The sequence below is a fragment of the Leishmania donovani genome, chromosome 9 (assembly GCF_000227135.1).
Source record: "Leishmania donovani BPK282A1 complete genome, chromosome 9".
In the NCBI taxonomy this organism is placed as follows: domain Eukaryota; phylum Euglenozoa; class Kinetoplastea; order Trypanosomatida; family Trypanosomatidae; genus Leishmania; species Leishmania donovani.
The window spans coordinates 5,616-32,807 of NC_018236.1; the positions used below are offsets into that span (position 1 = coordinate 5,616).

General features: G+C 53.3%; 10 protein-coding genes across 10 annotated transcripts; all 10 read left to right on the top strand.

Annotated features, from left to right (window-relative positions):
• Positions 1 to 1,875: 1,875 nt before the first annotated feature.
• On the top strand, positions 1,876 to 2,310 carry LDBPK_090010 (hypothetical protein, conserved; the record flags this gene model as incomplete). Its single annotated transcript, XM_003858632.1, has 1 exon — positions 1,876 to 2,310. The coding sequence occupies one exon, from the start codon at positions 1,876 to 1,878 to the stop codon at positions 2,308 to 2,310; it is 435 nt and encodes a 144-aa protein (XP_003858680.1).
• Positions 2,311 to 2,874: 564 nt separating this feature from the next.
• Positions 2,875 to 3,996, top strand: LDBPK_090020 (hypothetical protein, conserved; the record flags this gene model as incomplete). The annotated part of the gene is made up of 1 exon (XM_003858633.1): positions 2,875 to 3,996. One exon carries the CDS (start codon positions 2,875 to 2,877, stop codon positions 3,994 to 3,996), a length of 1,122 nt encoding a protein of 373 aa, XP_003858681.1.
• A 640-nt stretch (positions 3,997 to 4,636) lies between these two features.
• On the top strand, positions 4,637 to 4,960 carry LDBPK_090030 (hypothetical protein, conserved; the record flags this gene model as incomplete). Its single annotated transcript, XM_003858634.1, has 1 exon — positions 4,637 to 4,960. One exon carries the CDS (start codon positions 4,637 to 4,639, stop codon positions 4,958 to 4,960), a length of 324 nt encoding a protein of 107 aa, XP_003858682.1.
• Positions 4,961 to 6,181: 1,221 nt separating this feature from the next.
• LDBPK_090040 (hypothetical protein, conserved) lies at positions 6,182 to 8,041 on the top strand (the record flags this gene model as incomplete). The annotated part of the gene is made up of 1 exon (XM_003858635.1): positions 6,182 to 8,041. The coding sequence occupies one exon, from the start codon at positions 6,182 to 6,184 to the stop codon at positions 8,039 to 8,041; it is 1,860 nt and encodes a 619-aa protein (XP_003858683.1).
• Positions 8,042 to 8,485: 444 nt separating this feature from the next.
• On the top strand, positions 8,486 to 9,448 carry LDBPK_090050 (hypothetical protein, conserved; the record flags this gene model as incomplete). The annotated part of the gene is made up of 1 exon (XM_003858636.1): positions 8,486 to 9,448. The coding sequence occupies one exon, from the start codon at positions 8,486 to 8,488 to the stop codon at positions 9,446 to 9,448; it is 963 nt and encodes a 320-aa protein (XP_003858684.1).
• Positions 9,449 to 10,152: 704 nt separating this feature from the next.
• On the top strand, positions 10,153 to 10,902 carry LDBPK_090060 (N-acetyl-D-glucosaminylphosphatidylinositol de-N-acetylase; the record flags this gene model as incomplete). The annotated part of the gene is made up of 1 exon (XM_003858637.1): positions 10,153 to 10,902. One exon carries the CDS (start codon positions 10,153 to 10,155, stop codon positions 10,900 to 10,902), a length of 750 nt encoding a protein of 249 aa, XP_003858685.1.
• Positions 10,903 to 12,667: 1,765 nt separating this feature from the next.
• On the top strand, positions 12,668 to 13,444 carry LDBPK_090070 (endonuclease III, putative; the record flags this gene model as incomplete). The annotated part of the gene is made up of 1 exon (XM_003858638.1): positions 12,668 to 13,444. The coding sequence occupies one exon, from the start codon at positions 12,668 to 12,670 to the stop codon at positions 13,442 to 13,444; it is 777 nt and encodes a 258-aa protein (XP_003858686.1).
• Positions 13,445 to 14,101: 657 nt separating this feature from the next.
• On the top strand, positions 14,102 to 14,497 carry LDBPK_090080 (RNA-binding protein 5, putative; the record flags this gene model as incomplete). Its single annotated transcript, XM_003858639.1, has 1 exon — positions 14,102 to 14,497. One exon carries the CDS (start codon positions 14,102 to 14,104, stop codon positions 14,495 to 14,497), a length of 396 nt encoding a protein of 131 aa, XP_003858687.1.
• Positions 14,498 to 16,571: 2,074 nt separating this feature from the next.
• On the top strand, positions 16,572 to 20,276 carry LDBPK_090090 (RNA helicase, putative; the record flags this gene model as incomplete). The annotated part of the gene is made up of 1 exon (XM_003858640.1): positions 16,572 to 20,276. The coding sequence occupies one exon, from the start codon at positions 16,572 to 16,574 to the stop codon at positions 20,274 to 20,276; it is 3,705 nt and encodes a 1,234-aa protein (XP_003858688.1).
• A 1,390-nt stretch (positions 20,277 to 21,666) lies between these two features.
• On the top strand, positions 21,667 to 22,404 carry LDBPK_090100 (RNA-binding protein 5-like protein; the record flags this gene model as incomplete). Its single annotated transcript, XM_003858641.1, has 1 exon — positions 21,667 to 22,404. The coding sequence occupies one exon, from the start codon at positions 21,667 to 21,669 to the stop codon at positions 22,402 to 22,404; it is 738 nt and encodes a 245-aa protein (XP_003858689.1).
• Between the last annotated feature and the right edge of the window lie 4,788 nt (positions 22,405 to 27,192).

Genomic DNA, 27,192 nt, shown 5'->3' on the forward strand with positions numbered 1-27,192 from the left:
CCTAACCCTAACCCTAACCCTAACCCTAACCCTAACCCTAACCCTAACCCTAACCCTAACCCTAACCCTTTCCGTCTTCGTACACCAACACTTTGGTGGTGTCGTCCTTGTGTGGAGTCCGGTCATTTGTGAAAGCTCGTTTTTTTGATGTCGAGTTTTTTTGAGAGCTTAAACTTCAGTGCGCCCACCTGTGGCGAAGGCGTCTTGAGGGCTTGCGTAGCGGTTTCGTTTTATATGTTTGGCGGCGCATGTTTGACCACGTCAACGCACTTTGTCGTTGAAAAGGGCTGGAAAAAAAAGCTGTTAAAATACAAAAAAAGGGGTTAGGTTTTGGATGTTTGATGCGGAGGAAGAAGAGTGCAATGTGGAAGAGGATGGCCTATGCAATAAATTGAAAAGAGGACAGTAGTATGTATAATTTCTTTCGTTGGCGAGCAGCAGAAGCGTAGTCAGACGTAGTGGGGTTCTAGACGGGAAGGACGAGGCGGAGAAACTGTAGGGGAAAAAGGAAACAAGTGAGCCGCGTCTTAATAAGGGATGTATTTGTGTAATATGTGGGGCCCACATTAGAATGCATGCGGTGCGCGCTGCACGCGGGGAGATCTGTACGAGCGTGCGCACGTACGCGCCACATGGTTGTTAGCTCACGTGGATGAGAGGGACGCTGCAAAGGGGAAACGAGCGCATGGACGCATCACACAGACATGGGTTGGCACAGTGAGTATGGTATGCGCGTCGACGGGGCATGTGGAAGTTTGAAGTGGGCATCCATTCACTGCGCTCAAAGTACAGCTGGAAGCCGTCACGAAACCTGTACTGATATGTGTGAAGTAGTGAGAGGCACATCACGTTATCCAGATGTTTTGATCACAAGATGAATCGCCTTGTTTTTGCATACCCCACAGCATTTTAACCGCCTTTGAGGCAGCCCGCCACCCCCCTCAGCCGCCCCCTACTGCGGCAGATGGGGGTATGGAGGTGTCACCCGATTAGTCCGCTTTTGCCCGTCGATGTGCGCACTGGAGTGGCCAACGGAACATGGACACACCACACAGGTGAGATTGACGTAGGATTCACATTCACCATCATCGATGCAAGGGCACTGTCGCATTGGGTGCGCACGATAGGTGGGGCGCATGGGCTTAGCCAACTTGCGCTGTGGATGGCGGAGAGGCGGCCTTCGTTTTGTGGTGCCCGAACGGGCCCCATCGATGCGGAAAAGGCCGTCGTCACTTGATGCAGACGGCGGCGTTACGAACGTCGATGCTGGCACAAACTACGGGAGCTTACCGCCGTTGACGACGGCCATGGAATGAATCCTGTTGCCCCACACATGTGGATAAGATGATTGCGGAGGGCTGTAGGTATGGCTTTTTCCGGCACGCAAACTGAGATGGGACTGCACGTCTGCCCGCAGGAAAGAGATTTTTTTTTCGTGAAGGGGAAAGAAGAAGGCCCCCCCCTCCGACCTTTGTTGGCATGGCCTTGGTTCAATGCACTCCTAGGTTGCTGTATTCTGCATGGTCAAGGAACTGATGGGAAAAACGATACCATGGGATCGCTCTACGTCAATTGATTCTGGCTGCTTTGCTCTGTCTTTGAAATTCCATGCATCAGCAGAGCGAACTAAGGCTGATGGGGGTGTTGGTGTAACGGATACGGCGCCTGGTCTTTTCAAGGGAATGTACCCTGCTTGTACGGGGAATTTGTTTTCACGAGCAATAGTCCCTTGTGGGACGCTGGTCGACACAAAAACGTTTATGATCTTCTTGAGATATCTGAGAATTAAATGGTACTTCGACCTCCTTGTTCCTTTCTCTTTTTTTTCGGTAACGCTTGTCAGCGGGGTAGAATTGACTATTTCTCTTCACAGTAATGGAGAAGGATAGCAGTGGCTCGACAGGAAGCGGTGCTGTCAATCGCGAAGGGGTGCTGGAGAAGATGTTAGAAGAGGAGGTCGTTAAGCGACATGATGCAGAGCGAGCGGCAGAAGGATTGCGGAGGCGGATGCAGCTGCTGGAGGCAGAAGTCCTTGATCTGCGACAGGCCAGCGACTGGAAGAAGGGTTCTGTTTTATGCACAGCTGCTGGCGACGATGGCACCGCCGTATCGACTGTCGGCGATGCGGAATGTGCAGATAGTAGTGATTCTGCCCTTAAAATAGAGAATCATCGGCTGAGGGAGTTTGTTAAACGACAAAATGCTCTTATCGATGTTCTGCGCCGTCAAAAAGTTCTTCTCGAAGCTAGTGCAGCTGTCAACATATCCGTGCGCGACTTTGACAAGCAGCTGGAAATCCACAAGGTATAGAGTCGTTCGTTTCTTCTTGCTGGTATCGGAGCACTGCAGTTAAGGATCCCCTCTGGAAAGCATTGTTAATGGTTTTTCTGGTTTATTCGGATGTGCTATGCTGTTCCCGAATATTGGTGATCTGTATCTATGATGTAGTGTTCATCTGGCGTCTTTTTTTCCTCTTCACTTCAAGGTGCGGAAAGTTCGTTGGCTGCTGCCGCGACGAAAACAAGAAGGAAGACGAAATGGACAAAGAGAGTGCTCGAGGGCTTGCGGATGAGGATAATTAATCGGCTAACCTAGCACTTTTTTTCCGACTGAGATTCCTACTGTCGTGAAAATGTTTGCTACGATGTGGTTGAGGGCATGCAAAGGAGGGAAGCAGCTTTGAATGGCGCGACCGTATATATGCTACAATCACGGAGCTTCGTGCACATGGACCTTGCAAACCGACGCGTGAACAGACACTGCTCCAGCTTCTTTCCCTCGATATGTGCAACCTCTTGGACGTTGGGTTTTTTTAAAGCAAGGCCTTTGGATGATGGTGATAGGTTGAGCGAAAGCCAATCAACCTTGTCGAAAATGGCCTGTGTTACCGGAGACGATACCGGCGTTGTGAAAATATGGGACATCTCGAAAAGCAGCGGCGCAACGCTAAAGTTCTCATTTGGTGAGCAGAGCCGGAAACGCGCCATCATGGGCATGTGCTGGGAAGATAATAGCACGTCGTCTGTGGCATTCTCGTCGAATGACGGCTTTCTTTCTGTGCTGGACATCAGCGACTACATTATCAGCTCCTCTGTGAAGGCGAACACCGTCGCAGGGCTGCCCAACGCCATGTCGTTTGTGAAGGGAAAGCTTGTTCTTGTCTCCAAAGATGGCGAGACGAGCGTCTTTAGTAGTGATCTCACACCATCATCTTCGTTTTCGGGCAACGGGCCAATTGATGCGGTGCATATTCACCGTAAATTTGGCATGGTTGCGATGGGCGGGAGGGAGAATGATCTGTGTGTCTACGACTTGGCCTCCGAGGCCGTGGAGGAACCTGTTTTCAAAGCGCGAAATGTTCGAGACCACATTTTAGATGTTCCATTCCCAGTGTTTGTGACTGGCGCGTGCATTGTGAACCCATATGTTTTTGCCGCTTGCACTGCGTATCACCAGGTACGGTTTTATGACCGACGCTCGAATGACCGACCAGTGCAGGAATTCGAGATTAGTCGAGAAATTGAACGGCGCCCAACAACGATGCTGCAATGGAATGCAAACAAGTTCCTGATTGGAGAGGCCAGCGGCGACATTCACTTGTACGATACCCGACGGGGTTTTTGCTCTCGCGCGAAACTGCGTGGCGGTGTCGGAAGTGTAAGGTGCATGTGCAAGCATCCTGCTGGTCACCAAATTCTCGGTGTCACGGGCCTGGACCGCAAAGCGCGTCTTTACCACGTGCCGACTGGAAAGCTGCTGATGTCAGTGTACGTAAAGCAGAAGGCGAATTGCTTGCTGCTTGACAAACAACTGCCGCTGAGAGATAAAGTTACGGCGTTCAGTGGCGTCGTGAACACGAAGCAGCCTGAAAAAGCCAACACGCTAGGAGATGCTTTGTGGGATGACATGGACCCGGTGCTGGATGACCTGGACGAAAAGGAAATTGTAGCGGATACTGCCACCCAGAGCAGGCGTAAAGTGCAACGAAAAGAGTGAAGGAGCTCAATCGACTTTTTTTTCCGCTATATGGTGTTGTGGAAAAGGCGAATGATTCATAAAGGGGGCGTAGGGACTTTATGCCCTACTGCGAGAGCGGAGTGACCGAAGGACGTCGCTGAGTTCCACAGTCAACTTCTTTGTGCGATTAAGGAATAAAACGGTAGTTAAAGAAAGGTTCACAACAGCGCTGGTGCATTCGAGCATCCTAGCTAGTAAGGTGTTTTCAGGGGCGGAAATGGTGCGTGCGGTATTTCGGAAACCCATCGGAATAGGGCAGCAACCGACTTTTCACCATTGAAGGGATTACCTCAACGGAACTGAAAATAGGAAATATACCGCGGTACATCGAGCATTGATTCAGTGCACATAGTGGTGTATATATCTTTTTTTCGGTTTTTTGCGTCGTGCGGAGTTCTGCGCTGCTGTAGCTCCTGCTCACACAGAGGTGATATCTCAATGCTCTGCTCTCTTCCTTCACCGTTTTCGTCTTCTTACGTGCGCACTTGTTGCTGGCTAATTTCACCAATCTTATGCGCGACAATGAGCAAGCTGAAGTTTAGTATTGCGACCAGCATACAGTTGCGGTGCTCACCTGATTTTTTTTCTACCGCATCATATTGTTGCTTTGCATCAAAAAATGGCGTCCTGCCGCACTGGCCGGCTTCCCATGCCGGATGATCCGCTGTTCAACTCGACGCACATGCACGGTCTGCGCCACAGCAGCCGTCTTGCTGGCCTTGGCATGATTGCCGTGATTTGGATTATGTACGAGAAGCTGCGCCACTCGCACCACTATATCACTTACAAGGGCCCGGAGAACCCGTTCGCGCGCATTCGTCATCGCCGTTTCCCTGGTGGTGCGTTCATGTTCGGCTGGGGTAACAACGGCTTGAATCGGGATTGTGGTATCAAGGAATTTGAGTGCTGGGCCGGTTACACTGGTAAGGAGTACACGTACTAACTTCATGTCTCCTCGGTGTGTACTGTTCAACTCGTGTATAACATTCTTTTGTTTTTTTTTTTTGGTCTAGGACTTGTAGTTAGGCCTAGTAGCACTGGAATGTGTTGCTGGAGTTCATCAAAGAAACGGAAAGTATGCTTTTGTCTAGTTTTGTGCTGATTTACGTGTTTGTTTATGAAGCAGAGAAAAATACAGAAGAAACTCGTAGTCCTTTCGTATGCGTAAATCTACATGTCGGCGCCTGTCGACTGTAGCCGCTTGATACAAGGTTGCTTTTCAGCAGAATATGAGGGAAAAGACAGAGCACGCTCTGTTTGTTTTCAGGACTCACACAGTCACGCGCGCGCGCACACACACACACTATGAAAGGTCATGCATAGTCGCGTTAGTGGAGGAGGATCGACGCTACTTGGCAGCTGATCTGGTGCGTGGAAGTTATTTTTGCTCGAATTTCTTCCGCTACTATTTCCGGTCTCCCTCTCTGCTTGGTTCTCTCTGTTTCTCCTCATCTGAAAATATTCCATTACCGGAACCTGTGCCCCCCGACTTGTGCACGGCTTGCTTTTAGGGAGGATGGCGGTACGCGCTACTCTTACAGAAAAAGCTCTTGTTTCTTCCCTTTTATCCCGAATATAGAAGGGCAGGCGTTGGAGATGAACAGAGGTGATATCGTGCGCAAACAAAAACAGCCATCAACGTCTGCCTACGATCGCGACAAGTTTCTGGAGGCCATGGAGCGGTACTCGAACTATGTGAGCTCGTGGAGTTGGTTGATCGGAGGGCCCTCTAGCTACTTTGTAGTGGAGCCGGAACAGTCGTCCGCTGAGCCTTCGCTTTAGCGGTAGCCGTTTTTTGTTGTCGAATGGGCGTGTGTGTGGTGGTTTTCAGATAGTATCTGCTCCGCGTATGAAAGCGCTACTATTTGTTTGTATTTTAGCTCACGAGCTTGCGTCTTCAACAACAAAAAAAACGAACAGAGGTGTGGCCGTTCTTGGAATCGAAAGCAGCGAGCTGAGTCTTCCAAATCTCTCAGCTTGTCGGGATGGCGCTCGTTGCAGTCTCAGTACTAGCCTTTTCCCTGGATGGGGGCGTTTATTTGTGACGCGCCATCTTCCCCTGGCCATGTTACCGATGCCTTTGGCTCTACTTAACGCTGCTTCGGTCACCTGTCCTTTTCTTTCGGTTGTTCTTTTCCATGAGTTTTGCAGCCTTTCCGAATCTATGGACGCAAAGGAATTTGTTCAGCGCTTTCCTAAGTCGGCCCTCAGCGCCAAACTTGTCTTGTCTCTGGAAAGCACAGAGCAACGGGATTTCGTTGTGTCGCTCATCGATGACGCCGTTTACTGTGACTCTTGGGAGGCTTACTTTGACTTCGCCGAGCGCAATAATGTTGCCATTACGGAGGATGTGGCGCTGGCTGCCGTGCAGGCAGTCGGATTAGATCCACTCAGCGCCCCTTTATGGGTAAGGGCTGCGGCCTGCTGCGAATCAGTGGAGTCGCAAAAGAGCCTGTATGAGTTTGGCCTCTCGGTTCCGCTACATGGCTGGCAGCGCCTCTTCGAGGAATATCGCCGCTGCACTGACGGCCATGAGGACGATCACGTGCTTTCCGAAACGGAATGTTGGTGTGTATCCAATGTGTTGACGGCGGAGAAGTGGCCGGACCGTTACGCCAAGCTGGACACGGACGCCGAGGCAGAGGAGGTCCGGCAAGCTTGGCTGGACCTTTTTTCTTGTATGCTGACGAGTCTGGCGGCCACGGTGATTGCTAGGGACTTACAGTTGCGGCGGATCGAGCTAGCGATGCGTCAAATGTGCACTCAGTTGCCAGGGGATGACTCATGCTGGTACCAGCTTGCCCTCTTTCAACTTCGCATCTTAGAGGACGCCGAGGCGGCTAGGAAGACTGTTGCGAGCGGGATAGCGGCAGCAGGGCCATCGTTCGCCTTAGAAAACATTGCCTCCGTCGTAGATGGTGTTGTTGGTGTCAGCGACATCAGTGACACCTCGAGCGCTGATGTGCTCACTGCAACAAAAACGTTGATGCAGCAGCGCCGTGCTGCGGAGGAATTGGCGTTAGATGGGGTTACAAAAGACCGGTTGCGTGCTTTGCGCTCTGTTGGAAAGGCCGCCGCTCAGCAGGGGCTTAGCGACTGGAAGATCTTCTCGCAGTGGCGATGTGCGGAAGACATGGCAGCCCACGACACCAAAATGGCTGCCAAGGTGCTGGAGAACGGCATGATCTGCTGCTCACACTCCCCCACCGATGCCCTCCTGTTGGGTAGCGAGGCGGCACAGTACCACCTCTTGCAGCGTCACGAGCGCGAAGCGCTGGGCTACGCGGAGCAGCAGATTGAGCAGCAGGCCGGGCTGCATCACCGCGGCAAAATCATGGCATCGTGGAACAGTCTTGTACGGATTGAGAGCCTTCTTGGTCTAAGTTTTTCGAAGGCGGCGAAGCGGCGTGCAGAGCTGTTTCCGCAGAATCGCATTTCCATGTTCATGGAGAACTGCAGGGTCGGCGACTACTTGCCGTGCGACAAGAGTACCTTCCAGTGGGCCCGCTTCGTGGAGGACTATCAGGTGGACAAGGCATCCGTTGAGGAGACACCTTTTCATGGAATCGCGCCCCCGCGAAACAAGGCGGTGGCGGTAAAGCGTTTGCAGCAAGTGGAGTGCGAAACACCTGACGACTCGCAGTGGGAGCCGTTTGTGCCGCCGCTCAGCTGCTTGCCTTCTCGCGAGGAAGAGAATCCTGATGACGTCACCGGAGTCCGAGAACTGCGCGGAAAGCTCGTATATCGCGTGAAGGTGGACGCGCGCACAGCGGCACGATGCCAGAGAGAGAAAGCAACGAGGCAGCGCTCGAAGACGGGAGAAAAAGCTGTCGAGCGCGGCGGCGCTCTCGGTTCGCTGATGCGACGTGTGTGTCCAGTGAATCTTACGGTTGGGCAGACGAAGCGATTGCAGTCGATCTCGGCAGATTGGGTTGTTCACGTGCTAACCGTTTCGGAGCTAGATTTGGAGCGCACGCTCAAGGAGCGCGCCGAGCGGCAGGAGAGTCACGGCATGTCTGTTTAAGAAGGGAAACTCAAGAGGAAGGGGCACTGGGTGCTGACGCAGAGCAGGGACGCTGCGTAAGGGATCTGGGCGCCGCCGTTCCTCGTTTATCCGTGAAGGTATAGAGCTCGCTAGGTGGGCATCCTCATGTGATGATCATCTTATGCAACTGTGCAGTGAGGCAGCCGACCAAAAAGCAATGATGCAAAAGAAAGCAGACGAGCAAAAGCCCCCAAGTAGGCCGAGGCACGCGAGGCCCGCTGAATAAGTCATGTTATCGGTACCAAAGCTTGCTGGCTCTCGTTCTACCCCTCTCTGTGCCTTGCGCTGAGTTCTTGCAACGGGTTCTTTTCTCTTTCCTCCTCTTCCGCCTTCTGCTGTCATATGTCGTTTTCTCTTGCCGCGCCTCGCGCACCAATGCGGATGCGTTGCGTCTGCCAAGGTGCATGATCGATATCAGATGCCATGATGGTGCAAGAAGTTGTCACAGGTGAGGCGCTGCGTGTGTTAGGGCGCAACCCCTTCGAGGGAATCACCACGAAAACGCGTCTGCGGCAGCTGCTGCAGACGCACCAAGGCAGAGACAAACTGTTCAAAGTAGCACAGTACTTGCTACGCATCCGGCTGTGGTGGAATTCCGTTGACTTCAACGTGAACTACGTGCCAGGTGAGAATTTTTCCCGAATGGAAAAGAATCTGATGACCATCGTAAATAGTCGACGCATGTTCCGCCTTGGCCGTTTCTTTGGCGAGTTTGTTCGCATGCGCGTAACGCTCATCAAGGCATCGGAGCTGGTATACATTCCGGTGAACGGTGGCCAGTGGGTGGCGCTATTCATTCAATGCCAGATGCTGCTAGATATGCTTGCGAGGGGTTTGCTATTCGTGAAGTCCTTGCTGGAGGACGTCGCCTTTCTCGTTCAGAAGGGCTTCTTCCACAGCAACGTAGCTGGCCGTCTCATCTACGTGGCAACGCGGTGCGGACTTCCAGTTCTCACAATTGACTTGTTTCTGAATACGCTGCGTCTTTACCAAGGCATTTTAGACGCGTCCGCCACCGAGTCCTCGAATGAAATCATGTTCTCAAAAGACTCCTTCTCGCTTCTGTCCAAGTATGACCGCGTAGATAAGCTGCGCCGCAAGTTGGCGTCCACGACCGATGAGGAGAAGCTGAAGGAGGTAATCAAAGACCAGCAGCGGACGGCGAACGGCACCAACGAGAACGTCGTATACGTGGAATCGTATGCTCAGCTGTTGTGGACCGACTTCGAGCTGCACTGGATCTGCGTAACGGAGGCGAAACTGCTGCTGGACATCTTTGTTGCTCTCTCAGGCCTGAGAGGATGGAAACTGCAGGGGTCTGTGAGTACCGCGGGTTTGTTGTCTGGGCTGTGCTCCATCTACCGCGTGTGGACGTACGGCCGCTAGCCCTCGCCTAAGCCTTCGCCCTCCCTCCCGTGTTGTGTGATGCATGGCTCTTCCACCTCGTTGTCGTAACGCCAGTTGAAAAATGATGGCTGACCTATACACATTTGCCGCCTAGTCCACCTATGCTTCCCTGCGCTCTTCAGTTTTTCGCCTTTTCACTGGGACGAAGATTCGCGTCCTCCTCCTCGTTTCCCTGTTGCTTGATTGTGCTTGAGTCTTCTTTGCTTGAAATATCGCTCTTTTCTTGCGCCGGCGCACGTGCCAAGGAGTGCATGTCGCGCGCTAAGGCGAGGCTTTAGAGTGGCGGTGCCTATTTGCCTCGGGGCTCTCCTCACCATTAGGTGCTGCGCAGCAACTAGTGCCACCACGCGTCGGTTGAGGATTAGCATAAGACTGTGCGTACGGGATTTTACGCGGGCCACTCAACCCTCCGCTTTTGTCAGCCTTCACATGACCTGGGCATCTGGTACATCTCCCCAACCCCCTGCTCACAAAGAGACACTTTCCCACTCCCACGCCTGTTTCTCTTTGTCGGTGGTTTCTGTGGTGACCGTAATTTTGTGCCTTTTGATCAAGCATTCCGTTTTCCTGTTGTGCTGGTGCCGAAGGGCAGCGGGACTACCACGCGGGCACACGTGTTGTGGCTTCGCTGTTCTTGTCACTTGGGCTGCTGAAGTGGACCCCGGCGTGGCAGGGGCCGCAAAATGCACAGTATCACAGTTGTATGCATCAACGTGGTGCTGGCGCTGCTGCTGCTGCTGTGGATGAAGATAGCAAATCTTGCCGGAACGTCAGTTCGCAGTGACGTTCTGTTCGTGTTTGCGCACCCGGATGACGAGGCAATGTTTTTCACGCCACTCCTGCATTCGCTGCGGGCGCAGCGGGTCACGGTGCATTTTCTGTGCCTGTCCAACGGCAACTACGCCGGGATGGGAAAGGAGCGTGAGAAGGAGCTGTACGCCAGTGGCGCTTTCTTTGGTGTGCAGCGGCGTAACATCCGAGTCGTCGACCACGCTGACTTGCAAGACGGCATGTGTAATATCTGGAGCCCTTTGCTTATTCGCAGAGAGATCGAGTCATACATGCAGAAAGCCGGCAGCATCAGCACCATTGTTACATTTGACAAGTACGGTGTCTCTGGCCATCCTAACCACATTGCCGTACACAATGGCGTTCGGGAGCTCAAGGAGAACATGCCTCCAGGGCTCCTCCACCTGCAGCTCAGAACACGGAGTCTGCTGTGGAAGTACGTTGGACTGCTGGCGGTTCTCCCTTATGTCCTGTGGTCATCCACATGCGTTAGCCGCACCAGCTTTGTCGCCGTCATTCCACCCGCATCAGTCTGGGAGAGCATGGCCGCGATGCGCAAGCACGCCGGTCAGCTTGTCTGGTTTCGGTATTTGTTTGTCATTTTCTCTTCGTACACGTACGTGAATGAGATCGAAGAGCTCTAGCTGGAGGGAAGGGGGGCAGAGGAGGCGGAGTGCAAGGCGTGGCAAGACTGCGTAGAGCAGAGGGTAAGATGAATGAGCCACTGTCGGCTGATGCTCACGTGCACGAGAACTTTATGCTCTTTTCGGTTTGGAGCTTTTGCATTATTGTGAAAAACACCGCTTGTCTTTGTGTTTATCGACAGGTGAGAAATTTTTCCTTGATGGACTGCCTTGGTGCCTCAGAGAAAAAAATCTTAGCGGCGCCGTGCAGTCCGGCAATGGAAACATGCGCCGGGCAGGCTTCGAGTGCTCCGATTGCGAGCTCATAGTTGGAAGTTGTGTATCCGTTTTTCTTGTTTTTCCTTCGCCGTACATGGGGGCGCAGGCAGACGTGTGCGGCATCTCGCTCTCCCCTCCCCTTTTTCCTCTCCCGCTCTCTCGTTCCTTTCCAAGCCGTGCCATCCTGTTTCCCTTTCGGTTGACTGCTCCTTTCTCTCTGCTCGCCCGCCGCGTAATTTCTCCCGCTTATTTGCTCATGGTGAGGGACAGATGTCGAAGACAATTTCTGACACGCTCCACGCGGGGCAGATTGCCACGACACTGACTGGTGCGCATAGCCTCTTGTTCGCGTGCCGGCAGACTGACAGGCTGACGTACAGCAGAAGCGACGCTTATCGGCAACTTCTGCCGGACCGCTTTACCGATCGTCCGTGTGAGGGGCGGCGGCAGCCTTTCCACGAAAATAAGACCAATAGGTTTAACTGGCTTGCTTCTCCGGTACTGAACGCCATGACACAAGGGACCGCATGCGCTGCTACTATGACGAAGCTCAATGGCGAAGGGCTCACACCGTGAATTGTCCGACGTATGGGAGAGGAAGAGCTAGTAAAAACAGCACATTTGCAGCATCAGCTTTGGCATTTGAAAGGCGGAACACATTGCTCAAGTTGCAGGAATTCTTTTTCGAGAGTATGACGGCAAGGAGCTGCGCGGTAACGACCTGGCTGCTGGACACCTCAGCATGGATGCCAGGACGGGTAATGTGTTCTATGCTGTCGCCGACCACCGGGTCGTTGGGATGAGTGTGAGTATACGTGTGCACAGCGTTTTGCAGCGCCTGGACTACTGGCCAAATAAAGCCAAGTCGTTGGAGGGCACGCGTAATGCACTCGAGCTCTTCCACGCGAGCACTGGCGGAAGTCAATCGCAGCCCGTTCCCTCTGTGAAAATAGGTCTACACCTCGAGGAGCTTCAAGTGCGGCATGTGCTTGGTCGACGACGTGTGCGTCTTTGCGCTACCTGTCCGCAAAAGGTGATATGGAAGCACAGCTGTGTACAAGGCTGGCCACAGTCTCTTTTCTCTCTCTGGCTGCTACACGAATCTGCTGAGGTCGATGCCCGGTCTTTCAGAGTGCAGCCGTTTGCTCTCACTCAGTCCCATGTGTTCCTCGTCGATAAAACTACCTTTTTTTTGTCGCGCCCTTTGTTTTTCTCGTACTAATGTTGTACTACTTTGCATATTCATCCGCTGGAAAGGGAATACGCTAGCCTATAGAAGACGTGGCGAATCTAGCCGCTAAGAATTAAGGGCTTGCCGTGTGTCGCGTCGTGCCTGTGGCCTCGCCGGGAATCGCTTGACAGCGGCACAGCACTGCATACATCACGACAAGTGAGATTTGGATGACGCTTAACTGTCTACATGTGCCTGACTGTCGACTCCATGACCTCTTCTTGTGTGTACGTACGCGCACTCTGAAGGAAAGACGGACGGGCGGGACTGTGGGCCATGAATAAATGCTCCTTTACCCCACCATCGAATTGGGCGCAGCTTTTCGCGCGCCTGGAGGATTATCGAAAACACTTAAAGGCCCCGGTGGACACGATGGGGTGCCACCGCCTCCGCGACGAGTATGCGCCAAAGGAGGTTCAGCGTTTCCACACGTTAGTGGCGCTCATGCTCAGTGCACAGACAAAGGACGTCGTGACCGCGGCTGCGATGGATACGCTGATCAAGCACGGACTGACTGCGCAGTCGGTTCATGCAATGACGGAGACAGAACTGGATAAGCATATCTGCAAAGTTGGGTTTCACAACAAGAAGGCGAAGAACATCAAGGAAGTCGCCGCGATTCTCATGAAAAACTACGATGGAGAGGTACCGCGAGAGTACGCAGAGTTGATTGCACTGCCTGGAGTCGGCCCGAAAATGGCGAACCTGTTTTTCCAAGACGCCGATCACCGCGTTATCGGCATTGGCGTCGATACACATGTTCACCGCATCTCGCAGCGTTACCGGTGGGTACCAAGCACCGTGAAGACGCCGGAGGACACGCGCAAGGCGCTGGAGTCGTGGTTGCCTCGGGAACACTGGGGAACCATTAATTCTCTCATGGTGGGTCTCGGCCAAACAGTATGCACCCCACTCCGCCCGAAGTGTGGCATCTGTGAACTTAGCGACATTTGCCCGAACGCGTTCAAGGAGACACAGCAGAAGCGCCTCCGTGCAAAAGCGCCCCTCGTGGAGAAAGAGGAGCCTGTGTCAAACAAGAAGCGGAGAAAATGAACGTAGTGTACTGCTCTCCACTGTCACCAGTGAGCGTGCCACTCGAACTTGCCTCCACCTTGTCGCCACCGAAGGTGTGCTCGCTCGCACAATGCTTCTTTGTTGTTGTTTGCATGCGCTTGTTGTCGTCGTAGTACGTGTTGGACGGCACCATTCCGTTGAGGAAGTAAGAGTTTTTCTGTTTCCCCCTCCCCCCTCCCAGTGGAGAACAGGGGTGAAGAGGATCCCTGCGCGGGTGTAGATGTGTCTTTGTGTGTGCGGCGCGATGAGGCAGTGACTGTCTCACGCCCTCACGTGCTTTTCGACAGGATCGCGCCTATGCTCTATTTTCGGCAGCTCGCGTGAGTGCGCTCGCCGCGCGCCAGGGAAGCGATGCCGCTCATGACAGCTCTCGTATAGGACTCTCATCGCTGCTTGCACTTCGCATACTTTCCTCTCTGGCCCCTGTATCGCTCTCTGCTCTTTGGAAACTCTGACCCGCATTCCTCATCTGCACTTTGGATGAGCAATGCCAGATTACTTGAAGCTTCAAGCGTCCAAACCCATCAGCAGCTTTCTTCCTCGTTCACTTCCTTTTTTTCTGCTTTCTCAACGCTCTGCCGTTTTCTCACCAGAAAATCGAATCGGAGCAAAAAGAAACCACTCAGATCTCCAACCATGTCTTACCCGTCTCCGTTCACTCGGAATGTGTACATTGCCAGCCTGCCAGAGGACTACTCCGAGAAGGATCTACTGGATCTATTCTCTCCCTTTGGCCGCGTCATCTCCTGTACAGTGAAGTACGACAAGGAAACCGGGATGTGCAAGGGGTACGGCTTCGTCTTATTTGAAAGTGAGCAGGATGCGTTGAACGCTGTGATTGCGCTCCAGGGTCACTCCATCCGGAACACACGCGTCCAGGTGCGCTTGGCTCGTCCGGAGGCTTCGGCGAAGAAGATGTATCCGGTGATGATGCAGCAGCAGCTGATGAGTGCGTGCATGCCGTACCAGCCGGTGTACGTCATGTACGTGCCGTCGCCCGTGTACAGTCCGATGCCGTTGGTGCAGGGCTGAGGAGTGCACGGGAGAACGTCGACGCGTCTTCCGAGGCGTATCCTGCCTTCTGTGAACAATGTCACAAAATGACAGTTCCACGCAGCGGGAAAACAGCCTTTGCGTTTCTGAAAAGCGGCACAGCGCACTCTTTCGTTTTTTTTTGATATTGCTGTTCCAAGTATGCATCCACTACATCCCCGCGTGCTCCATTCAACTGAACTTATTGACGTTAGTGTTTACTCTCCAACTCCCACCAACTACTTCCTCGTATTTTTCTTTGCCCTTTGTCTCTATTTTGTATCATGCTCCCATTTCTTTCCCCTCTCATTTTTTTTTCCTGTCAGTTTTTTTTTTTTTTGATGTGGATTTCTAAACTCTATCGAGTTCCACCTCTGACTTGTTTACGGTTCTTCTTTTCAGTTGATTGTCTTCCACATGAGCTCGGAAAGTCGAAAAAAGAAGTTTTCTTTTTCAAAGAAAAAAAAAAGAACGCTGCACATATCGCCCCCCCCCCCCGCGTGCGTCACGTCAAAAACGTGACGAAAAACCACCGGAGGGCCCTTTCTGTGAGCAAAAATAAAGATGTATATTTGCAGACAAAAGGCAGCGGCGGAAAGTTCTGAAAGATGCGGTCCCAATAAGGTAAAAAGCGAGAGGACCGAACAGAGAAAGGGAGTACTCAAAAACAAAAGCGATCAAGTCCCAAGGCAGAGAAAGAGAGAGATAGCGACCTTAGTTGAGAGGCTGTCTCGGCCGCTTTCCGGGTGTTTCTCTTCTCGTGTGCACTTTTTCTTGTTGTCTCTCTTTCTCTTCCTCCTCATGCTTTGCAACCCTTTTTTGTTGTTGTTCGTGCTAACGCACAGTGATATATGTGCCGCGTGCACTCCAACTGAAACGAAGAAGATCAACAGAGAGGGAAAAGAGAGAGGAGCAGAAAGTGATACACTTTTATTCAACACGGATTTTATTTGGAAGGAAGAGGGCTTTGCTCCGCATCTGAAGCCATCTGTTGCTGACTTCCTTGTTCCCGGTCTCCTTCAAACAACGTTGGCACACTGAAGACAGGAGAAAAAAGCGGCGGGGCAAGTGCAGCCGTGACAGAGTGTGCGCATGCGTTTGTTTGCAGATACAACAATAACAAAAGTAGACGAGCAAAGCAATGTGCCAAGCTCGCAACAGAGCTTCTGTGAGCGTTTTTAGCCTCTCAACGACCAATGAAACAATAAAATAGCCGCATCACGAATTACGACACCGCGACATGCGACACAGGCAGCATAGCGACAGTAGGTGAAAAAGCAAGTGTGCTGCGCTGGAAGGATACTGCGTGGAGCCACACGCGAGCACGTGCCGTGAGGGGGCCGTGAAACGCGCCACGACGCGCCTGTGCCACGTCACCGACGACACAACTCATCGCACTCAGTGCCGTCGGCTGCTTATTAGTCTGCCACTCAGCCGTTGTGGTACACCTCCTTTTCTTCGCGAACGCCTGTAGATGCTCTCTGTTCTTCTCCCCCGTTTGGCTGAGGCACGCTTTGTGTCCCTCCGCCCTTGCCATGCTACTCGACCGCCACCTTCTTCTGCAGCCTTATTCGGCAACCCCTTTCCCACTGATTTGCATCTCGTGTTTTCCTCCTCTGATTATCTTTGTTTAGAACACTATTCGCTGCGTCATTGTGCTCCGTTTTTACCGAGCACCGAAAGTCTCGCCAGCTTTCACTCGCACGCAGCAACCGTGGCCTTGCCGTGCTGCAACTGTATCCACACGCGCGCGCACACGCACACCTCCACCCGCACATAGGCCAGCAGAAAAGCATCGGCAAACCTCTCACGGCGTCAGGAAGAAGCCTGTGACGCAATGGGACCCAACCGACAGCGGAAACCACCAAATCCAGGCCGCGGCGGCCGAGGGCGAGCGGCCGCACCTGCCGGCGCATCCGCGAAGGCAACCCCGTCGATGATTACCAACGCCGGCAGAGACCTCATCATCGATGTACTTCATCACGCTGCCACGGGAGGCAGCGTGCCAGTATCTGAGAAGCACTTTGATGCCAAAATCTCCTCTCGCGTCACGTTTCAGCGCAATGCACCCCTTATGCCTTCTGAAATCCTGCAGCGGCTTTATGAGGGCTTGGGTTTTCCGCGAGACCTTGTCACGCAGTACCTGACGGACCTCGCTCAGGCGGCTGAGGTGCCTACCTTTAGCGATGTAACGGAGCTTCTGGATGAGGCCGGACCTTTTCAGTCGTTTCTGGTCTGCAGCTGTTTCGAACTTTTCAACTGCATGACCTGGTTCTCGCGGGAGAAGAGCGACGACAAGGTGAGTCCCGAAGAGGGCGATGCAATTCTAGAGAACGAGATTGCAACGATTGAGAGTCTCTTCAGCGACAGTTTTCTTGGTCGCAAGCACTTTGACGACGAGGACACAAACGAACGCGAACTGTACTTCGGCTTTTGCACCTCTTATGAAAAGCAGCTGCTCGTAGTCGTACGCTTCCCGGACTATTATCCGACAGAGCCGCCGGCGATTTACGTGCAGCCGCTCCGCAGAAGCTCACCCGAGTCGCTGCCAAGTCTTGTCGTGGCGCCGTCGTGCACGAAAGACATTTCGGCCGTCGACAGACGCGCCATAATGGATGCAGCCGTGCAGGCAATAAATGGGTTCGTGGGTGGTGGGTGTCTGATGGTACTTATCTCCGCCATTCACGGCGCGGTGTCATCAATGAAGGAAGTGCGGCCGGCCTCGTCGACGCCGCCGCTGGATAGGGACGCGGCCGCAAAGGAAAGGTCTGCGGTGCAGCAGCAGCGCAAAGCATTCCTTGGTGCTCTCACCGGCAACCGTGTGGCCAACAGGGAAGACATTGAGGAGGCCGCAGAGGACGAAGAGGATCGCTTCATTCAGGTCTCGATGCCGGAGAAGGTCGAGTTGGCGACCGTCGACGCCGCCAGCGCCAGTCGGGAGACGCAGCGCCGCGACTTCTTAGTGTCCGATGCCGCCCTCGACGTGACTCTCAAGTCGTCGTGGGAAAAACTGAAGACAGAGGGTTCTCTGCGCAAGGCGCGCGACTCGCTCCCGGCGCACAGCGTCCGTGAAACGCTGCGGGCGGCCTTACAGAAGCACAACGCCGTCGTTATTGGCGGTGAGACCGGTAGCGGTAAAACAACTCAAATTCCGCAATTCCTGTACGAGTTCATGTGCGAGGAAGGACATGGCAGCTCAGCTAATATTGTGTGTACTCAGCCTCGTCGTCTTGCCGCCACCTCCGTGGCTCTGCGCGTCGCCGAAGAGCGCGACGAGGCGGTCGGTGGCACGGTCGGCTACTCGATTCGCCTAGAGAACTGTGTATCCAAGAAGACACAAATCACCTACTGCACTACCGGTATTGTGCTGCGACGGCTGCAAACAGACAAGTACCTTGGTCGTGTCAGCCATGTGGTCGTGGATGAAATTCACGAGCGGGGCGTGGATACGGACTTCCTGCTTATTCTGCTACGCGATCTGGTGCGGCGACGACAGGATCTGAAGGTGGTGCTAATGAGTGCCACGATGGACTCGGAGCTGTTTGCACGGTACTTCGATGGTGCCCCGGTCATCTCCATCGCAGGACGCACGTTTCCAGTAAAGGTGATGCACTTGGAGCAAATTATCCCCGAGGTCAACTACACCCTTGAGGAGGGCTCGCCGTTTGAGAAGATTAGCGGGGACAAAGAGACGCGACGGCGCAACACGCGCAAGAATGTTCTGAACCTCGACTTGGAGGACGTGGAGGAGGACGTGGAGCGGGAGAAGGCGCAGCACAGGCTCGCACAGGTGGTGAGGGCGTCGCCCAAGACACTCGACACACTTGCGCGCATGAACTATGACGTGGTCAACTATGAGCTGATCGAGTACATTGTGGAATACATCGACACTAAGCTGCGTGCGCCAGGCGCAGTGCTGGTGTTTCTCCCTGGCATGGCTGAAATTCAGCGATGCCTAGAGCAGCTGAAGCTCAACCCCCGCCTCGCCAAGTCGTGCCTCTTCTACAACCTGCACAGCTCGCTTGGGTCGTCGGAGCAGCAAGGAGTTTTTCGGCGGCCACCAGCCGGCAAGCGAAAGGTGATACTGGGCACCAACATAATGGAAACCTCAATCACCATCGACGACGCTGTCTACGTCATCGACACCGGCAAGGCAAAGGAGAACCGCTACAATGCCCGCAAAAGCTTGTCCGAGCTTGTCACGGTGAACATCTCCAAGGCAAACTGCCGCCAACGACAAGGCCGAGCGGGCCGTGTGCAGGAGGGCTTCTGCTTTCGCCTTTTCACCGAGGCGCAGTTCGAAGCCTTTGATGATCACCAGCTCTGCGAGATGCACCGCGTGCCGCTGGAGAGCCTCATTTTGCAGATTTACGCCCTGCACCTGGGCGACGAGGTCGAGTACTTGCAGAAGGCGCTGACACCTCCCGAGGAACGCGCGATTCACAGCAGCGTCAAAGTACTGACGACGCTTGGCGCGCTGACCGTGGAAAAGCGACTCACCTCTCTCGGACAGCACCTCGCCAACCTACCTCTTGACGTGCGTGTGGGCAAAATGATCATCCACGGTGCGCTGCTTCAGTGCATCGATCCTGTGCTCACCATGGCCGCCTGCCTCGCGACGAGGTCGCCCTTCATTGCATCGGTGGATTTTCGCACCGAGGTGGAGAATATGCGGCGCGCGTTCGCTGGAGAGACGCTCTCGGATCAGCTCTCCTCGTGGTTTGCCTACAACAAATGGGTTTCGGTCCTGCAACAGAAGGGTACCGCCGCCGCACGCAAGGTATGCGAGGACTACTTCTTGTCACCTGCCACACTGAAGCAGATTCAGTCCACAAAGCGTCAGTATGAGCGCTACCTGTACGAGGCTGGCTTCCTAGACAGCGCACCGAGCTCGCATATGTCACCGAGCAAGTTCATCTTCCCACCCTTCACAACGCTAGACGATCGCATATTTGAGGCGGGAGGACAGCACTTCAACGAGAACTCCACGAGTACGCGGTGCATCTTGGCGTGCCTGGTCGCTGGACTGTACCCCAATGTCGCACAGATGCGGATGTCGCGCGGGTCTCGCAGCGTCGGCGGTGGCAATTGCAGTAGACGACACACTGTGAAGTTTACCACCTTCGACGGGTCGGAGTGTCTGGTGCACCCCTCTAGTGTGGCGAGCAAAGAAACGTCGTTTGCGTCGCCGCTGCTCGTGTACGTGGACAAGGTCAAGACGTCGGCAACGTTCCTGCGCGAGGTGTCGGTGGTGGCGCCGCTACACGTAATACTGTTCGGCAGCGGCAATCTGGAGTACCTTGCAAAGTACGAGGAGCTCTGCGTGGACGAGATGACGGCATTTAAGTGCCGCCAGGAAGATGCAACGTTGCTGACGCACCTCAAGACACAGCTGGACTCTGCTCTGACGCAGAAGATTAACGACCCGTCGAAAACATGGGAGTCGATTAGCAGTGTGGTGGTCCGCGCCATCGTGAAGCTCCTCAAAGAGGACGGTGGGCGCGCTGGCGGGCTCACGATTATCGATCGCCGTCAGCCCCGGGAGCCGTTGACCGAGCCGCTGGTGCCGGAGGCGGCGGCGGTCCAGCCCGTCGTTCCCGAGAACCAGCCATTCAAGACGAGCAAGTCTTGCTTTCTGTGTGGTGAAACCGGGCACGTGTCGCGGTACTGTCCGCACAACAGCACGCATCACAAGGGCGGCCCCCCGGCTCGCTGCTTCATTTGCGGCCAGTGGCACTTTCCCCAGGATTGCACACTGGTGAAGGCACTGAAGCGGTAGTGAGATGTGGCGCCGTACTTACCTTTTTTCCTTGTCATTTGACTGAATAGCGCGTTAGAGGCACGGCCGTCTGCCGATTTCTCGCTCGCTCATGTCTGATTCCTGTTTTTGTCTCACATCAGCCATTCTATAGCTTCGTTTCGGGTTCCTGACGCTGCGGTTGCAGCAGACGATTAAGCATGAACTTTTTCCCTCACTGATTCACAGGGGGCAGACGATCATAATGGAGCGCAACAGAAAAAAAAGCGACAGGGAATAGTACGCATGCACGGTTGCCTGTGCTCGTTGACGTCCTCTCATCTGGAAGCGGAATAAGTCAAAGAGATCTGGAACGAAAATCCCGCTATGCTCAAGGGGGAGGCGGAAACAAGAAGAGGGTATCACACTGCCCTCTTGTTTGACCTCTGGAATCGCCGCGAAGGGATCTTGTGACTGCACTGCTCCTTGCTTCTGTACAAGAGCGACCACGCCTCTCCCTTCGGCTCTTTGCCGTGACATGCGTATTTGCAGCCCTCTACCTGCAGCTCTGGGAGACCTGACAAGGTCCGCGTGATCAGATGCTGTGGAAGCAGTCGCACAAGCACACATACACATATATATATACGCCGGTGCCTTCTCTTTCTGTTCCTCTTCTCCGCCTTGCACTCGTCTCTATGCGTCTCTCACCCTTCTCTGTCGATGCTTTCGCTCTTGTGATTCTCTTGCTCCGGCATCTAGCTCACACTTACGTACCTGCTGCCTTCAGTGTTTTCTTTCACACCCCTACCACCTTCCCGTTTCTCCCGCGCTCCAGTTTTCTCCTTTTGTGGGTGTGTTGAAATACGCTTTCGACCTGTCTCTCCGCACACTCTCTCGTCCTTACCCTCTGCACTTTCCCTTTGGTTGTCCCTCTCCAGGTCTCATGTAATAGTTCTGTGCCCTCACAAACTTATCCCCCACTTTTTTCGTCTACCCCCCCCCCTCCTTTCCTTTGTGGGTGTGTTTGTGTGCGTGTGGGTGTTGCTTTTTTCGTGCTGTGTTTGACGCGTTTTTTTTTCTTTTTGTTTTCACCCTCACTTCGCCTCTGGCTCACTAGTGTGTGCTTCCTTCCTTGGTTTGTTTCTTACACCCCGAACCCCCCCCCTCTCCCCTTCTCTCGTCCATTGCTTCTCCCGCACGTTACGCAGTTCGCATTAGCTGACCTTCTCTCTGTGGGTTCATCTGCTTGCTCCCTCTAGTCCCTTGTTTATTTCTTGCTTACCTTTTTTGTGATACACACAGTTTAACAAGCAAACACAAACATATATATATATATACCATTCTGTTTCCCTTTGTTCTCGCCCGCCCCCCTCCATCTCTTCCCCATAGCACTCAAGTGCGCCATTCCGCTGCAGTCGATTTTCACACTCCAATGATGCACCCGCAGCCCGCCGCGCAGTTTGTCAATGACGACACGTTGAAGCAGAGTCGAAATGTGTACGTCGCCAGCCTGCCACTCAGTTTTGACGACCAACAGCTTCAGGACCTCTTTTCCCCTTACGGACGTATTGTTTCCGCACGTATCATGCGCGCCAAAAAGTCGCATGCGTCGAAGGGCTACGGCTTTGTCATGTTCCGTGAGGTTAGCAGCGCCGAAAAAGCAATCGAAGGCCTGCACGGCCGTGTCGTGGATGGCTCGCGAATCCAAGTGCGTCGCGCCAACGCCGATGCGTCCATGACGTTCAGTAAAGTGTTGCACACACCCGTTTGCCCGCGGAGCACGCCGTCGACGCAGAGCAACAGCACCACGTCTGTTTTGCAGTACACAATCCCAGATGCTCCCGCGCAGCATGTCATGTACTCGGCAGCTCTTCCGCAGGCCGCCACCGGCCTGTACGCAGCACAGCCGTCAACCTCTCCGTATGCGATCGTTGCTCCAAGAGCCTATCAAAGCCATAATCCGACCCCCGTATCGATTAATCCGAGTTATGGCGCCGTAATGAATCCCCATGTGCTTCAGGAGCAGAACGGTGGCATCGGTGCCACCTACTTTTCGCACGTGCAGTCACATCAGGTGCCTGTGCAAGCTGTGCAGCAGCAGCAGCCTGTCTACGTGGTGCTTCTCCCCAACGGACAGCATATCGTCCAGCCTAACCAGTTTTCCATTTAGTCACGCACGAGCTGAGTCCACGCGAGAAAAAGAAACAAATGGGGACACTCGAATTGCATACCGTGTCACTGTAGAGGAGGAGGGCAGTCGCTTAATCATCACCCACTGATGCGAGCTTTGAAGCGATGACGCGAATTCGTTGCATGCAGGTGTGGGAAAGGACCCGTTTATCTGCGTCGGGCTGGCTTTGTTATTTTTCGTTTTTAGCTCCGTCTCCTCGTTCAGTGCCTCACAGTCCCGTGGCTCGGCCCTCCCTCCCCCCTCCCCATATCCGCACACGCGCCAGTTTTTCCGTTTACTTTTGTGTGCGTGTGGGGAGGCACCTGTATAAACTGAGTGCCTTGCGTGGTCTCTTTTCCTTCAAAGCGGAAAGGGGCACACGGAGGGACGCCCACGGCACTCCAAAAAGTAACACAAAATAAGGGTGTGCACCCGCCCGGTAACCTTATAGCAGTACGAGGTTTTGGGGATGTATATCTTTGCTACTGCCTCGAAGCATGTGCTCGTCGCACAACGCATGTGCGGAGGCATGTACCGGGGAGCTTTACTCCTTTTCTGCGCAATCCGCTTCGCACTTTGTGTTTCGTCGTTTCTTCTTGTTCTCAAGCAACGGTAAATAATGGTAGAGCATACGCACACAGGCAGAGACTCGCATCCGTCTACAACAGCAACCGCCATCATCGTGACGACCGTTATCATCTATGAGAGGCGGGGTATGAAAGCAGTCGAAGGAAAAGATAGATGTCGACCCTGCTTTGTTTGTGCTCTTTGCGTTTGTACCCTACCTTTCTTTTCTTTATTTTTTTTTCCGGTGCTAGCACAAGCTTTGACTCTGCCTCTCTAATACTCTACTCAGTTGATCAGAGGCAAACGAGCACACGTGTTCCATCTTCTCTGCCTTTCCCTCTTCCCCCGTCATCGTTTTTTTTTCTCCTTCTCCTTCTGTTGGGCCCCTTTGTGTGAATAGAGATTTATGTGCTTACATGAGTGTATGTGTGTGTGTGTGGGTGGGTGGGCGTGTTTCGTAGCCAGAACAGCGGAAAAAGGGGGACAAACAAAGAAGCAAACGACGTTACTAGTGAAAACTGAGACTTCTCTCTCCTCTCACTGATTCTCTACTACTTGTAGATGTGTGGCGAATAGTGTGCTCGAGAGTGAGAGGACGAGGAATGGGCCAACTCGCTTGTCTCTAAAAGAAACGAGCACATGTGACTTATGTCTCTCTTTCGCCGACGGAACAGACACACGCGCGCGAAAAACGGAACTGAGAAAATGAAACGAGAAAATGACAAAAAAGGCAACCAACTCGAGAATTAACAAAAGATACGCACATCTTTGATTCAAAGTTCCTGTCTTGGTGTTGTTGGATCTTTTTGTTGCTGTTTTTGATCTCGGTCACTGCTCGCTTGCGTCTTTTCGATCCTTACTTGCTCCCCCTTCCCTTTCTCCATGCTCCCTTTGTTACTTCACTCCCTTGTTCTCCTACTTTGGTTTCGCCTCCACCGTCTCTTACTGCTGTTTTATGGGTGGATGCCTTCTCTCTCCCTCGTGCCCTTTTCTCTTCCACTCCCACTGTCCCCTTGGTTTTACGCTCTTATTCCAGGTTGCATCGCGTTTCTTTCACGTCTCTCCGTTCACCGTGATGATGATAAGAGGGTACGCCTCCGTGCGCAGTATCTCCGGCCCCGGTATTCCACGTTGTGGGGAAGTCGAGCAGCATCCCCTCCCACTCTCTTCCTGCCAATGCCGAGCCACCTCTGGTGGTGACACTGTCAGGTACCCGCGACGTAGAGGAAGTCACAGTGATGTGTCTCTGCTGATGTCGGCGAGCAGATCCTGAATACCGGTTTGTCGGAGCGACCTGCAGCGGCGAGCACGTTTCTATCATTTATATGTTGGGCGCAGTGCCAACATGACTGGAACGCATCTCGCTGGCCCTCACTGCCTCCTGGTGACGGGAGCCTGAGTTTCACCCCGAGGGGTGTGCCCGAGGTGGCGGCCAGCGTGATGGGAGGTGCTGCTGTGAGGCAACCTGGAGAGCGGATCGCGAGTAGCGTGTGAAGCAGGGGCCGTGCTCAGGTGACAATCGAGGCATTGAAGCAACGCGTGCCTACGGCTGCTTCGCACCACGCGATCGGGACTGTGACGGGGCGAGGGGAGTAGAGTGGAGCTTGACGTCTGTTTCAGCGCTGAATGGACACGTTGAAGAAAAAGAGCTCCGGCCCTTTTCAAATCAAATTGCCCCTAATGAAAAGCAATGACAAGAGACACGCCCCCCCCCCCAACTGACTCGGATACGTGCGTGTATGCGTTCAAGGCATCCGACTTTTTCTTCACCTCGCATTCGTGAAAAGGTTGTTTTTTCGCCCCCCCCCCTACCCCTCCCTCTCTCAGATGTTGCCTCGTTTCGATAACTGAATGCAAACGTCAGCTCACATCGAAGACACACCGAAAAGGGGAAAACGGAAAGAAGGGCACGACAGATGATTTGGTAAGCAAGCTCATTTCGTTCTTTTTTTGGTGTGTTCTTTCCTTCCACCGTTTTCTCCCTGTGTGCTTCTCCATGTGCGTGTGCTTTTTGTGCGTTTTGTCTGTGTCTTGTTGGTCTCTTTCGGTGTTCTTTCTCTGAGGATGTTCACCTCTTTTGCTTTTCGGCTCTTTAAAGCAATACGCTTTTTTTTTTTTGGCAAAGTTCAGGCAACGAGTTTCATCACAAGAGGTAAGAATTGCAGCAGTGCTTCCGAGGCTGATGCGAGACTCTGGGGAGATGGGGAAAAACAGGAGACAGAGGATGAGGGCAGGCTCCGTTATTGAGTACGAATGGAAAGCGTGTACGAATTATCTTCTTCCCTATTGACCCCCCCCCTTCTCCCCAGTAAGCGCTTGATCTTAGGTTAAGCACCTCGACGCCGACCCTTCCCCTCCCCCCAAACAGCACGTTAGAAACGCCGGTGCACCGTTTTTCTCCTTCACGTTTTTGCTCTCCTACCGCAGTTATTTGTACGGTGCGATGCTATTATGCAGCTGTCTGTTTTTTTTTTCCCCCTCACTCCCTCCTCCTCCCCCTCCTCCGCCGCCCGTGTTTTCTCCTTTTCGCCTCCATCCTCTCAGTCTTTCTCTCTCTTGCAGCGCAAGTTACACATGCACCGAAGAAAGTCGATTATCTGTTCCCGTACTTCTGCCCGTGTGCCTCACTTGAATGTGGCGGATCGATCTCTTCAAGAGCACACAGAACAAATGTACATTGTGGTCGATGATTCTCTTCTTTCTGTGTCTGTGCTTGTGTGTGTGTGTGTGCCTTTTCTTCTGGTTTCTTCATTTCCCCTACGCGGTGTGCTTGCTGTTGTTTGTGTTGTTTGCTTTTGGCTGCGGCGCACCCCATTTCTGTCTTACGCTTTTCCTTTCGTCTTCGCGCGTGCTTTCTTTTTCTTCCGTGAACTTTTCTTTGTTGTTGTTGTGCTCTTTTGCTCTTGTGCGTGTGCGTGTGCGTGTTTCTTCTACTTTTCATTGCTGCGTTCGTTCGCTTTTTATGTTTGATCCTCTTGCTTTTCTTTCTTGCCGGCTTTGTTTCTATAAAGGAGCGTTCCTCTCTTCTTTGGTCTCCTTTTTGCGTCTTTTGTGTTGCTTCTCCTTACCTTATTTGGCTTCGTACGTGAACCGACCTTCCTCAGCTTTTTTCCCCCTGCCACTCCTCTGCTTTTCTTGTCTCCGTGGGCTCCGGCCTTTTTTTTTTTCGTGCTTATCACACCATCCTACTGTGGAGATGGGCGCGCTATTGTGCGCGCTCTCTCTTGCTCACGTGCTCCTCCTCCTCTCTCAGCTCGTGTATGTGCATCCGTGTTTCGTTGATTTTCTGCCGCGCATCTTTTTGTGTGGCTTTTTCCTTTGCGCTTCCTCTTTTCTCCCCCCCTCGTGAAAGCATCGGGGTCCCGCAAGACACAAAGGTTAACAGCAGATCACCGAGTTGTGGTGTTGAGCCAGTGTGCATTCTCGCAACGAGGAGTAACAGAACGTTGTCTTGCAGCACGAACGATGGGAAGAAGAGCATGGGATTAATATGTACGAGCGGGCCAAGCAGGCGGTCGCACGCATCGTCTGCATCCAGATGCTCGTGCATGTGTCTTGCGCGATTGCAGGCGTCGACCGCATGCATCACTCGGGGTGCCACGCACGCTTTAACGCCTTTGAAGCCATGTTTGTTTTACTCGCACCCGCGTGTATTGCCGCTCTCCCGGCCATTCCCTTCGCATGTGGCTTTGCCAGCTGAACTTTGTGCGCGTTGCTATCAGTATCACTGCCCGCACTGCCTTTTGAGCTTCTAAAGGATGGGCGGATGAGTCACAGGAACAGCTGCCTGAAAGGGGGCCTTCTTCCTTCGTTTCTCTTTTGCCTTGCTCCCTTCGCTGGTGTCGCTTTGCCAAAAGCTTAACTTGAATCGTTGGCGTCGCCGCTGCGCGCGCGGACGGTGAAGAACGCCATGTACGTGCGCTCCCCCTCCTTCTCTTTCTGTAAAGCACCCGGCCCCCACGCAAATGCAGTGTCTTTCCACAGTTTTCAAAGGGCTTGTCGATGAACGGTGGGTGATGTACGCCGGTGAAGCAAGATGGAAGTACACCCAACCACACATCCGCGCCCGCAGCCATACCAATACCTACCTTCATACACAATCGGCGGCCTCCTCGTTCCCTCCCTTCCTGCTCCCCGCGCGTCTTCCTTTCCAGCATTTCACTGCTTTCTCCCCTCGTGTGTATAGGCGCGTGTTCGTATAGGTTTGGTGACTCTGCGACT